General features: G+C 40.1%; 1 protein-coding gene across 8 annotated transcripts in view; it reads left to right on the top strand.

Moving 5' to 3' along the window:
- Positions 1–14,217, top strand: part of ABL2 (ABL proto-oncogene 2, non-receptor tyrosine kinase) — a 108,650-nt gene that overhangs the window by 82,326 nt on the left and 12,107 nt on the right. For 4 of the 8 annotated variants that reach the window (XM_086693685.1, XM_086693688.1, XM_025920970.2 and 1 more), the window contains exons 2-8: positions 690–752; positions 1,969–2,139; positions 6,639–6,934; positions 9,562–9,834; positions 10,933–11,017; positions 13,121–13,298; positions 13,925–14,109. In XM_086693685.1, the coding sequence (XP_086549811.1) occupies positions 690–752; positions 1,969–2,139; positions 6,639–6,934; positions 9,562–9,834; positions 10,933–11,017; positions 13,121–13,298; positions 13,925–14,109 (1,251 nt within the window). The remainder of the gene's footprint in view (positions 1–689; positions 753–1,968; positions 2,140–6,638; positions 6,935–9,561; positions 9,835–10,932; positions 11,018–13,120; positions 13,299–13,924; positions 14,110–14,217) is intronic. The other 4 variants (XM_086693686.1, XM_086693689.1, XM_086693687.1 and 1 more) reach the window with 1 other exon arrangement.

Raw genomic sequence — 14,217 nt, forward strand, 5'->3', positions numbered from 1 at the left:
TCTTAGGAGGAAGGAATGTGAAGAAGTGAAGTAAACTCTAAAGCTATCAGGAAAATTACAGATCCAACCTACTACAGGAATTTCTGTAGACAGTTATGAAGCCATTTTTAAAACATTGGTTAATGCTATTCTAAGATTAAAATACATCTCACTGTTTCCCGTCACTTACAGTTTTGTATAATTTGGTCATTCATTCAGTTAACAGTTATTGAACACATCCTATGTAACTCTTGCTAGAAAAAGAGTTTTAATATCAAGGAATACATTGTAAAGTTTGGGATGTAAAAATCAATTGAGGATATTATAAAGATAAAGGGTACAAATATAGCAAGTGTAATGCTTTTGAGAGTATGGGGAGGGGGAGCACGTGAGGCTTCCTAGGGGAGGTTATACACTGGAACTGAATGTTATAAAATGAGTAGAAGGCAGGCAGTCAAAGGAAGGGTGGGAGGAGTTCACAGTCCAGGTAACCAGGACTCTGTGAATAAAGGCACAAAGCAGCAGAAAGCATCTGTGTGTGTGTTCATGTTTAGAATTTGAGGTATGGAGTGGGGAGAGGTAAAGCTGGAGAAGTAGATAGAGGCCTAATCATAAAAGACCTCGGAGGCCATTGAGAAGATTTTAGCTTGATGGTGAACTATTAAAGAATCTTAAGAAGAGTGACATGGTCAAATTTTTGTTTTAAATAGATCACTTTGCCAGCTGTGTGGAGGATGGCTTTGAGGGAGACAAGACTGGAGGCAGTAGTCCAGGTGAGAGATGATGGGGATCTGATCTGAGGCATTGGCAGTAGAGATGGAGAGGAGGGAATGTATTTGAAAAGAAATAAAACCACAGATTCCAGGATTTTTCTTCTTCAAATATAAGAAAGTCAACTTTAAATGAAAAATGAGTAGAAGGAGAGAGAGACATAATAGAAAAGTGTTGTTATGTCACAATAGGTAGTTGGATAGTGGCAGACAGCCACTAAAAATAGTTTCTGTGATCGAGAAAATCACCTTTGAAGGCATAGTGTATTTTTTGTGTAAATGACCTGGGTTGTGAGAAGCAGGTGATCTTTGTAGGGATCACCTGTTTGTGTAGTGTGACTAAATTTAGGAACCATAAAGCCTGAGGAAGAAACCAGGTCTTACAAGGCTTCAACCATTACACGTGGTAGAAACTCAAATGTCCTTTGTTGGTGATATTTTCTAGAGCCTTCAATTAAGTTCTCGATTAAGATACTTACAGAAATGTACCATCTAAGAAAAGAAAATAAGATGAAAACTTTTTCATTAAAACAACGAACAATTGTTTGCTATTATATTATAGACAGTGCAGAGTAATACAAAGGTATTTTGGAATGCCAAGAGTATTTTGTATTAAACCAAAACATTTTTCTATTGTTTAACAGATATTGTTAGTATTTTTTCTTTCTGGAAGCACTGTTTCTATAATTTTTCTATATGTAAATGTAGATCTGGGTTTATGCAATATGTACATATTTCTTAAAGTCTCTTATCTTTTCCACAATTTGTTTTATGTGTAGAGAGCAGGGGAAGAAGAAGGGTAGTTTGGGAAGACTTATAAAACATAACTGTACTTTCTTAAAACCACCACCACCACAAAATATCTGATATGTTTTATGAAATGAATTGCCATTTCTTTTTGAGATTTCCTTTTTTCATTTTGAGAAAACCACTTTTTCTTTCTATTTCTGATTTTGGTGAATATGTATAAATAACAGCTAAATGCTCATTTTGTGATCTTTTGTCTTGTTATATTTTCAACAAATAGACTTTTCTCATACTTAGGAGACCATGCCATTTGCTCATTCTTCATGACTCCATATTATACAGTTCTTTTCTACCTTGGAACTTTCAGTATACATATATGCCAGCAGCTAAAATACTATATATGTACTGAATTCAAATGAATTTTTAATGGTTGAACTTAGTGTCAATTCCTTTCTCTTTTTATGTCTTTCAGAAGCCTTGCACCGCCCCTATGGTTGTGATGTTGAACCCCAGGCACTGAATGAAGCCATCAGGTGGAGCTCCAAGGAGAACTTACTTGGAGCCACTGAGAGTGACCCTAATCTCTTTGTTGCACTTTATGATTTTGTGGCGAGTGGTGATAACACACTCAGCATCACTAAAGGTGAGCTTCTGTGTAACATCTCCTCACTCTTCAGTTTTCATTAGTGCTTAAGAAATAAAGGGGTCTGTTCTAGATTCTGCCTCTGACTAAAATTAGGTGATTTAGGCCCAGATATTTTTGGTTCACTGGCTTGTTTGTTTATTTGTTTAAGCCTGTATATGGGATAATGTCACTTTGTCTACTTTATAGGGTTTATTAAGGAGAAGCGGAGATAAGGTACTTTAGAAAAAGCACCATGTAGGGGCACCTGGGTGGCTCAGTCGGTTAAGCATCCGACTTTGGCTCAGGTCATGATCTCACGGTTTGTGGGTTCGAGCCCCGTGTCAGGCTCTGTGCTGACAGGTCAGAGCCTGCAGCCTGCTTCAGATTTTGTCTCTGGCTCTCTCTGCCCCTCCTCCACTTGTGCTCTCTCTGTCTCTAAAATAAATAAACATTAAAAAAAGAAAGAAAGAAAGAAAGAGCACCATGTGGTATATACATAAACTCATCTCATTCTCAGAATTCAGTTCTATATGTAATATGCAGCATTCGTCTTAGGTGGCACTAGGTTTACTATACATCTCTTCTGTTTGAACTGTGGCTAAGATGAGTCATGTTGCCGGAGCCTGGTGCTACTCAAAGTGTTGTCCGTGGGCTGACTGCTTACCTGAGAATAGTTCATTACCAGTCCACATTGTTAAGATTAAGAACTTGGTTCCGATATGTAAGCCAACTGTGTCCCTAAGTATACTACATATTATTTAGTTCAGCTGACATTTTCTGGTTTTGGAGCAAGACTTTCCTTCCTTTCCCCTTCCCCTTCCTTTCCATGTTTATTTTATTTTTGAAAGAGAGACAGAGTGCAAGCAAGGGAGGGGCATAGAGAGAGGAAGACACAGAATCTGAAGCAGGCTCCAGGCTCCAAGCTGTCAGCACAGAGCCCGACCTGAGATCGAACCCACGAACTGTGAGATCATGACCTGAGACGAATTCGGACGCTTAACCTACTGAGCCACCTAGGTGCAAAGCAAGACTTTGAACAAGAAGGAAGTAGTCCAGTGATTCACATTCCAGCACAAGTGTCATATCTTATTGTGGACCTGCTTTGAGTAGCACTGGCCTAGACAAATCTCTCATTTGTGTTTATATGGGCTAGTGAAAGGAATAGTAGGAAGGATTTCTATTACAGTAATACTCGCAAGAGAATAGTCATTTATTTTAGTAGAAAGTTTATAAAAGGGAGCGCTAAGAACATGACTAAGTAAAATCATTCATTATTAGTTTTTTGAATAAGGACAGAAAATATGGACCTTCTATGAGAAAGAGAGGTGCCTGGGACTCAGTGGGTAGAGCATGTGACTTTTAATCTTGGAGTTGTGAGTGAGCCCCACGTTGGGTGTAGAGATTACTTTAAAAAATAAAAAATAATAAAAATACAAAAAAATTACAAAAAAGTAAAAAAAAGAAGCATGGGACATTCTTATTGTGTACATGAATTAGATTACTAATCTACCGAAGCTTGTTCTTCTGAATTTATGAAAGCCTCCTACTGGGAAAAAATATATTTCAGGATAATTTTTTTTTTAATGTTTATTTATTATTGAGAAAGAGAGAGCATGAGCAAGGGAGGGGCAGAGAGAGAGGGAAACACAGAATCTGAAGCAGGCTCCAGGCTCTGAGCTGTCAGCACAGGCTCAAACCCACGAACCACGAGATCATGACCAGAGCCAAAGTCAGACACTTAATTGACTGAGCTACCCAGATGCCCCAAGGATAATTTTTAACTTAAATGAAACTAATTTAAACGATAATTTGCCAGACATACAGTTTTTATTTGTAAGGTTGTTAATAAAATTTTAAATGGGAGTGAATAAACCAGATTAAGGCAGACCTCCACTCAGGGAATGTTACCCTTTCATAAAACTTTTACATGCATCAGTTTTTTAAATCCAGTCAGATTAACCAAAAGCAAAAGAAACCCTTAACTCAAACCTGGGGTATAGATGTGTCCCTGAGTGGGTGTAAGGGCACATTTATCTGTGCCAGGAGGCTTTAGAGGCATAGAAAAAGTAGAGTCGGTGATCTAGTGTCAAGTTACTTGAAGACTTTAGGTAGTTTTTGGGGAAGGGATGGTGATAATATTTCTGTGTGTATGAGGTTTATGCATGGGGGGAAACTTTTACATGAACTTTTAGGATAAAACAAAGGATTTCAAAGAATTTTATACTGTGCAGTAGTCTCTTCGGGCTACAACACACTTTTTTTTTACCTTTATGGATACTTCAGTGGAGAAGTTGGTGAAGCAGTGACTCAGAACATTCTTTCTAGATAGACTTTTCATGTGAGGTTTTTCTAAGATAGTTCAGTCACCAAGGAAACATCGATAAAGAAAGTCTGTTGACTCCTCAGTTACCAGTTATGGCAATCGCTAGAGTGCAGCTCAGGGGGTGGGATTCTTGTTATCTCATGGCAAACAGGGATTTCTCATGAAACCCATGAGAAGCCAGATTTTTCTATCAGGTTCTTATTAATATAAAATGATGTCATGCTAAAGCTATTTTATATTTTAAAGGAGAAGAAAATACATTTTAAAAATAAAATAATGACAATTTATTATAGTTCCTCCTTTGAATATTGTTTTTTGCTTGAAATAAAAAAACAGTTCTCCCAGCATTCCTCTGTCAGTAGAGCTCATGTTTACATCCCCACTAGTCCTATTGTCAATTTCCCTGGTGCTCAAAACTTCCAGAGTAGAAAATTCCCCTCCTAACTTCTAAAAGAGAGGAAAATAGAGAAAAACAGGGTTTTTGACTGTATCCTGCTAATGATGACCCACCGTTAGCAGTTATTTGTAAGGAAGCAACAGTAATATACTAATTCTTTACGTTTCTAGTTCTTGTGGTACAATAGAGAACAGCTATAGAGGAACAAGTTCTATTTAGCTTTTCTAGGAGCACTGAGGTTTTTTACCTGCAGATATGGTTGGTGAGTATTTATCTGTGCAGTCCCACCACCACACCACATGCTCCTATCTACTCGTGTATACGTATGTATATTTTATGAGTACATACTCCTGTTTTTGTCATTGAATGTCACATCCAGGTCAAAGATGAGATCATAGGAGCTAATAAAGTTATCCTATGGTAGACGTTTCTGTGGGCTGCTGACAATGTTCAGTGACTGCCAGAATAATGATTTTGAGTGTTTCCTCAGTGGCCTTTGCCTGATAACTAGTGGGCCATGTGCATGATCTCTCTTTCACCTTTCCTGTTTTGTCTGAGCTGTAGGTTTAGGGGCAAAATGTATATTAGGGAGTTTAAAGCTGAGGTTCACAACTTTAATAGAGAAATTAAGGACATTGACGTTGACAGCAAAGACATTCTGAATAACTTGTCTTGGGTTCTGGCTTCAGTGGCGGCTTCCCTTCCCACACACTAATTTTAGAGGAATGAGTGGGACTGACTCATCTTCATAAGGAATGGGAGGGAAGTTGGGAAACTATAACTGGTAAAACTTGAGTCCTAGAAAAGATTGTGCTTTGGGAGTCCTAACCGCCCGCCTGCCCCCCAAGCAGTTTTTTTTCCTGAAAACAGAAAGCTCTGTGGTTTGTGCTTCTATTTTGTTTTGTTGTTTTTTGTTTCTTACGTAGATGGTCTTGCTGCTTTGGTGCCAACTGAAATTTCAGAGTGACTTTGTATTTCACATTTCTCATCCCTAATCCTTGATTGTTGTTAACATTGAACCATATATAAGATACATTCCTTGACAAACTGTTTTGAGAAAAATGAACTTTTCTTTGAAGGGTGAGACTGTGTCATTTTCCAGAATAACCTGTCTTTTTTTAATTCAAGTATAGTTGACACATGATACTGCATTACTTCCAGGTGTACAACACTGTGATTTGCTCTATTTGTTGTGCTGTGCTCACCACAAGTGTAGCTACCATCTGTCACCACACAACTCTATTACGATGCCACTGACTGTATTCTCTGTGCTGTACCATCTATCCCTGTGACTTGTTTATTCTCTGTAGGGAAGCCTGTATCTCCCACTCCCCTTCACCCATTTTGCACAATGCCCCACCCTCTCCCCTCTGGCAATCAGCAGTGTATTCTCTGTGTTTATGGATTGGGAACCTTTCTGTGTTTGTATGCCACCATACTATACCACACGTGGAGTTTCCTAATGGCATTTTTTTAGTTGGTGTAAAAACCTTTAGTAAATACCAGAAGGTTATTTCTAACTGTGCTGCTTGTCTTTAAGCCACAAGCTAAAGAGATCAATCAGGATATGATGAGCAGCCAAGTTTGTTTTCATTATTTTTTTTTTTAATGTTGGCGTAAAATTTCCTGATTGATTTTTCACAGAGTTCAGAGTTTGATAATAGACTGCTGATATTTGAAGTTAAGTTCTCTTCTCTTCTCTTCTCTTCTCTTCTCTTCTCTTCTCTTCTCTTCTCTTCTCTTCTCTTCTCTTCTCTTCTCTTCTCTTCTCTTCTTCTCTGATGATGTCATGGCCAGGTGAAAAGCTACGAGTCCTTGGTTACAACCAGAATGGTGAGTGGAGTGAAGTTCGCTCTAAGAATGGCCAAGGTTGGGTGCCAAGCAACTACATTACCCCAGTGAACAGCTTGGAAAAACACTCCTGGTACCATGGGCCCGTGTCGCGCAGCGCTGCGGAGTACCTGCTCAGCAGTCTGATCAATGGCAGCTTCCTGGTGCGGGAGAGTGAGAGCAGCCCTGGGCAGCTGTCCATCTCGCTCAGGTACGAGGGCCGTGTGTATCACTACAGGATCAACACCACCACAGACGGCAAGGTAAGACTGGCCGGTACCACCTTGGGCGTGGATGGGCTGTTCTTTAGAAAAAACACTCAGAATGACTAAAAAATAAGTTTTTATGACTCATATGAAATAAAATAATCACTGATGTGAATTTGGGCTGTTTGGCACATTAGAGCTTACACATAAGAATATGGTGATGGAAATGAAAAACACTATTATATCAATAGTTTAATGAGAGATTTGAAGGTGAATGGAAGAAACTGCTATTTAAGTTAGCTGTTCTAATCACCACCAGTGTACGGATATATACATATACATCCAGTGTGTTGTACAGAATTGCTAGATTAAGCCTTCTGTCTTTGAAAATTGTAATAATCTCTGCCACAAAGTTCACAAAGTAAGAATCTGGGCTTCTGAGACGGAGACTGAGTATGAATGTGTGTTGATAGAAATAGGTCAGTCATTGAGCAGAGTGCACGTTGGGAAGACCAGTCGTTTCAGGGTGGCTGTCTTAGGAGTGGAACCGTTTTACTTCATAAACTGTGAGGCCTGCCTTTGTGTCAGTTCTGCTGAACAGTAAATTTATATGGAATCATTTGTTCTGCTCTTTCCCTCTGTGTGATATGCAGAGTAGGGGAAAGCCCAGGCTTTGGAGCAGGCAGACCTGGTTTGGTGCGTAACTCCAGCATGTCTATTTACTAACTTTGTGACCTTACCTAAGCCTGTTTCTCATTGCACTTTATTGGGTCATCATGAGGATTAAATGAAATAATTTCCTTAAAACATAATGGCTGTTACAAAGTAGGAAATAATGATTAATTCTCTTTTATATCACCGCATAGACCTACTGTCTCTTGATGAAACCAAATAGAACCAGATGAGTGGTAATGTGGGAGAGACCCAGCAGCTTTGCTTCTGGTTTACAGAAATGAGTGCATGTGTTGTAGACATAGACATAGGAGACACAGAAGACATAGACATGTACAAGAATGTTCACAGTTGCATTATTTATAATAGCCCCAAGCTGGAAACACTTCATTGTCTAACAACAGAATGAATTAGTAAATTGTGGCATATTCATAAAATAGAATTTCATACAACAAAAAGATGTACTGCTGTGCACACTCTCAAGAAAATCTGTGGGCCCACCAGTTGCCTATTTTTGTAAATAAAATTGTATTGAAATACAGACACACCCATTTGTTTATATGTTGTCTGTGGCTGCTTTCTCCTTGTTATGGCAGCTTTTAATAGTTGTGACAGAGGCATTATGACCATAAGCCTGAAATATTTACTCTCTGGCTCTCTGCAGAAAAGTTTGTTGACCTATGTCGTAGCTGAGTGCCACACATGGAAAACTGAGTGAAAGGGATTAGTGACTGTCAGGGATGGGCGTGAGGGGGTGGGAGTGTTATGGAGTCAGATAGTGGTGATGGTTGGACAACTTTGGGAATATATTAAAACCACTGAATTGTATCCTTGAAAACGGTGGATTTTATGGTATGCAAATTATATCACAATAAAGAAAAGTTGAGTGAAAGAAAGCAGACACAATAATACCTGTTGTATGATTCCATTTGTGTAAGTTCAGAAGCAGACAGAGCTAATCTAAGGTGTTCTAGAAGTCAGCAGAATGGTTATCTTCGAAGGGGTGAATAGCTTATTTGGGAGGGTGCTGGTAGTGTTACAATTCTTGGTGTGGGGGAGGTTTACATGGGTGAGTTCACCTTGTAAAAATCATCAATTCTGCGTATACTGTGTATTATTCTATATACACCAAAAGTTTCATTTAAAAAAAAAAATATAAACAAGCTCCTTTGGAAGATAGGGCTTGAAGACTACTCATCTTTTATACTTTTATTATTACAAATTAACTACTGTTAATCACTCTGAAATAAAATTGTGGCCCTTTTTTTAACTTATTTTTTTTATTTATTTATTTATTTTTTTTTTTTGAGAGGGAGAGAGAGACAGACACGGAGCGCAAGTGGGGGAGGGGCAGAAAGAGAGGGAGATACAGAATCCGAAGCAGGCTCCAGGCTCTGAGCTGTTAGCACAGAGCCCAGCGTGGGGCTCGAACTCAGGAACTGTGAGATCATGACCTGAGCTGAAGTTGGTCACTTAACCAACTGAGTCACGCAGTTGCCCTATTGTGGCCCTTTTTTAGTGGCCTGGATACTCAAAAACATATCCTTATTAAGTAAAAATTATAAGATACTTAAATACTCTCTCCCTACCAAAAAAATTGAACTCTGTTGTTCTCAGGTGCTGTGCAAGATTCTGATGTGGTATTTCATAACCTTTTACAGGAGGCCAAGTTTCCTCTTGCCTCCTTTAATCAGAGCATCTCTGCTGCTAACATATTTGGGTTTCACAGTCTTGTTGCTTAAAACTACTTGAAGACCAATGATCTTGATGATTCAGAAAGATACGTTGGAAGCTTTTCCCCCAAAACTAGAGCTTATTTAGGAAGCCTAGGAAGAATAGTTTAAGGAGGAGTAAATTGAAGTTCTGTTTCTCCTTACCATCATCATTTAATTTATCTCAATAAGATAGCCTCCTGTCTTTATATCTTCAGACCAGTGAAATAATGGGCTTTGAAAACAATTTTTCTGACCCTTTTCAAGTTGATGGAGCTTTTCTCCTGCCTTTCTCCTCAGGTGTATGTAACTGCCGAGAGCCGCTTTAGCACCCTGGCGGAGCTGGTTCATCATCACTCCACAGTGGCGGATGGGCTGGTGACAACATTACATTACCCAGCGCCCAAGTGCAATAAGCCAACAGTCTATGGCGTGTCCCCCATCCATGACAAATGGGAAATGGAACGAACAGATATTACCATGAAGCACAAACTTGGGGGTGGGCAGTATGGAGAAGTTTATGTCGGCGTCTGGAAGAAATATAGCCTTACGGTTGCTGTGAAAACATTGAAGGTGGGTTGCTAAGAATTACAGTTTCCAGGCATTTTTACATTTGTGCTGAATCACTTGGAAATAGGAGCATGCCCTTCTTCAGCTTTGGAGCACTTTCCACCCACTGATGCCAAGCACATCAGCAAATTGATGATTAACTTTAGTGCCATTGCTGACAACGCACGGGCAGATTATTCACTGCAACACAGCGAAACCCACATGTGGGGAAGGTTTGTCTCTGGAGGCTGTTGATGTAAGTCTTAGTGAAAGGTTAGGAGCAAATTATAAGTTATAAAGGCAAGACAAGCTGTTTTGCTTCCTGAGAAGGACCCCTGCTGGACGGAATTGTTGGTGCAGTGTACAAGAATCATGGGCTCTCTTGTCTGTCCTTCAGCTTTCTGCCTCATGCTCCTCCCATCTCTATGAGATTAAATCCTTTTTTCTTGTTCCTAATAGTCCCAGAAATCTTCCTCATGCTGCTGTCTTCTTTAAGCATCCTAGTAACCAGTTGCACAGTCGTCACTCATTCCGTTCTCTTGACGGTTCTCCTGTTTGCCTCCATAGCTCTGGCATATCACTTATAAGGGCTGCTCTGGCTATGAGTAGTAATCCATTCTGGTTAGCAAGCATTTATTAAGCCTACTGTGAGTGTGAGACAATATGCATGGCTTTGCACATGTGCATTGCTCCTTAAGGAATGTGTCAGGAAGACAAATGTGTAAACAGCTAACCCTTCTGTCTCCTGTTTCAAAGGCTGAGATGTGTAAGGAAGTAAACTGAGAACTCAGTTACCATCCAGGTCTGCCATGTTTGCCTTGTGATGGGATATGGGATATGATATTCCGTTGCTTGCCCTGCTAATTTTCACTTTTGTTTCAAATACTGGATACATTTTAGGGGCATTTTTGTTTCTTAATTGGATGTGTCTGGAGCCTATTCTTAGGTTCTGATAAAATTTCTTTAATATGCTAAAATATTCAAAAGTATTTTTGAAAGAAGTTTTTTAAAGCTGTAGGTTTAGGATTGTGCGTTGACTCAAATGATTAAAATGGGGGTTTGTCCCTCTTTTGTTTTTTTGTTTTGTTTTCTTCCCCCCCCCCCCCCCCCCCCCTTTTCCAGGAAGATACCATGGAGGTGGAAGAGTTCCTGAAAGAAGCTGCAGTGATGAAGGAGATCAAGCACCCTAATCTGGTACAGCTATTAGGTGAGGGAGCTTCTGAGCCATGGGTTTCCTTAGTGATGCTCGTCTCCCAACCCCATTGTCTCCACATACTCCTTTTGAATCACCATGGCAGAAGCTCCAAGTGCAAATCTACTTGAGTAAATAGTTGTCATTTTACTCAACAGACTGTGTTTAAAAATTGCCCAGCGGGGCGCCTGGGTGGCTCAGTTGGTTAAGTGTACAACTTTGGCTTGGGTCATGATCCCGCGGTTTGTGGGTTTGAGCCCCATGTCAGGCTCTGTGCTGACAGCTCAGAGCCTGGAGCAGCCTGCTTTGGATTCAGTATCTCCCTCTCTCACTGACCCTTGCCCACTCACACTCTGTCCTTCTGTCTCTCAAAAATAAACATTAAAAAACAAAAATTTGCCCTGGAACAGGGTGCTGGCCGACTCAGTAGAGCATCTGACTCTTGATCTTGGGGTTGTGAGTTTGAGGTCCATGTTTGGTGTAGAGATTACATACATATATACATTAATTAAAAAAATTTTTTTAATTGCCCAGGAGAGAGTGGCCTAGATTGATTACAATATATAAAACTGCCCAGCTTGTGGTAATTGCCCCAGATTCAAGTTCAGAACCACTCAAAATGATGCCAAACCAAACATTGTCACAAAATATTTTTACAAGGTAGAGACATTAAATGAAAAGCTGTTGAAAAGAAGCAAATTAAAAATTGTGACCATACTCATCAGTTTACCTTGCTAAGCAGAATGTGCTATGCTGTGATAGAATGGCTATTCAGGTCACAAAGAAATTGTTGCCTGAACTCTTTGCCCATTTTGAAGGAGGGCCAGTTTCTTTGGGTGTTCACGTTAAGACAAACCGTCCCAAAGGAAATAGCTTCTTGTTGATTCTTTTTTTTTCCTTAAATATATATATATATATGGGGGCGCCTGGGTGGCTCAGTCGGTCGGGTGTCCGACTTCAGCTCAGGTCACGATCTCGTGGTCCGTGAGTTTGAGCCCCGCGTCGGGCTCTGGGCTGATGGCTCAGAGCCTGGAGCCTGCTTCCGATTCTGTGTCTCCTGCTCTCTCTGCCCCTCCCCCGTTCATGCTCTGTCTCTCTCTGTCTCAGAAATAAACATTAAAAAAAATTTTTTTTAAATAAAAAATATATATGTATTTTATTTATTTTGCTTTATTATATTTATTTATATTTATTAATATATTTTATTATTTATTTATTTATTTATTTATTTAGAGGGAGAGCGGGGAGAGAGAGAGAATCCCAGGCAGGCTCCGTGCTGTCAGCACAGAGCCTGATGTGACACTCGAACTCACAAAACCGTGGGATCATGACCTGAGCCAAAACCGACAGTCAGATGCTTAACCAACTGAGCCATGCAGGTGCCTCAGCTTCTTGTTGATTCTTTGTAAGGAATCTACCCTGGGTCAGTGAAATCCTTCACTATGGAAGCAGTCTTTTTTTTTTTTTTTTTTTAATTTTTTTTTTTTAACGTTTATTTATTTTTGAGATAGAGAGACAGACAGAGCATGAATGGGGGAGGGTCAGAGAGAGGGAGACACAGAATCTGAAACAGGCTCCAGGCTCTGAGCTGTCAGCACAGAGCCCGACGCGGGGCTCGAACTCACAGACCGCGAGATCATGACCTGAGCCGAAGTCGGCCACCTAACCGACTGAGCCACCCAGGCGCCCCAAGCAGTCTTTTTACAAAGCTTTATACAGGCTGAGCTCACACAGTTTTCAACATATACACAATTGCTGTTACTTTCAGATAAACATTGTTAGTGTGCAGGTGAGGCTCAGAATCTGGGGCACATATAGAACTCCAGAAATTTTGGTCTTCCAGACCCCTTATGGAATTAATGTCAGTAACTCTGCCTTTGCCCAAACAGGCAAATGCTCAAATGCATGTGGATTTCCAGAGAATGATGTAATGGAAGCTGAGACTCCCTTCTCAACCAGCAACTTACCTTTGCTGTGTTACTTTCAGAGAATGTGATGGCAAGAAGGGAAAAGATTACTGCTGAACTAGACTTTAAAATTTGTCAACTATTCTTGACGAAGTGGTGTGGAATTTTTGAATCTATACTAATAAAACAAGCTCTATTCTTGAACTATCAGGTGTGTGTACTTTGGAGCCACCATTTTACATCGTGACTGAGTACATGCCCTACGGCAACTTGCTTGATTATCTCCGAGAGTGCAACCGAGACGAAGTGACTGCAGTCGTACTGCTCTATATGGCCACTCAGATCTCTTCTGCAATGGAGTATTTAGAGAAGAAGAATTTCATCCATAGGTGTGTAAAGCCCAATCATTGCTATTTCTAACCGTGAAGCTACCTTGCTTGATGTGCAAATGAAGAGAAGGATGTGAGGACCTTCCTGGAAATTTCCAGATGACCCAAGGAAGCAATTTTCTCTTTCACAGGACCCACCCACTATAATATCATTTCCATCTTATAAACCTACTGTATTCTGGCTAAAGTATTAGTGAGGAGCCTTTGCCGTTCTTAAAACAGAATGCTCTTTATTTTGCCCAGGATTATATCCAAGAGCCTTTTGCTCCATCTAATGGCTTAATTTTAAAAAAAGCTTTCCGTCTCAGTTAAGAACTTAAAGCCTTGTAGAAAAGCATCTTTGCTCACCTCTGAAACCTAGCCCAGTGTACTTACAAATAGGGACCCATTTTCTGAAGTCTGCTTTCTTCTAGTATCACATAACTGCCTCTTGATGACTACTCTCCAAGTGGTGGATAATTAGTGGCTTTCTACCATGTTAGCAGCTATCATAAAATACTACCATATCTGTCAGCACAGACTTATCAACTCTGCTTGTAGCACAAAGAACTAAGAATAGAGCATGTGTTCGTGACCATTTTCCTCACTGTCGGAGTGGAATCACATTAGGGTTCTCTTTCCCACAGAGATCTTGCAGCCCGTAACTGCCTAGTGGGAGAAAACCATGTGGTAAAAGTGGCTGACTTTGGCTTGAGTAGACTGATGACTGGAGACACCTATACTGCTCATGCGGGAGCCAAATTTCCTATTAAATGGACAGCACCAGAGAGTCTTGCCTACAATACCTTCTCAATTAAATCTGACGTTTGGGGTAAGGTTTGGAAGGGACTTTTTCTGTGTCTTTTTTTTTTTTTTTTTTTTTTTTTTAGGTTTATTTTGAGAGACGTGGCATGCAGGGGTGGGGCGGAAAGAGAGGGAG

Source organism: Puma concolor, chromosome E4 (assembly GCF_028749965.1).
Source record: "Puma concolor isolate L17-30 chromosome E4, mPumCon1.1.hap2, whole genome shotgun sequence".
Classification (NCBI taxonomy): Eukaryota; Metazoa; Chordata; class Mammalia; order Carnivora; family Felidae; genus Puma; species Puma concolor.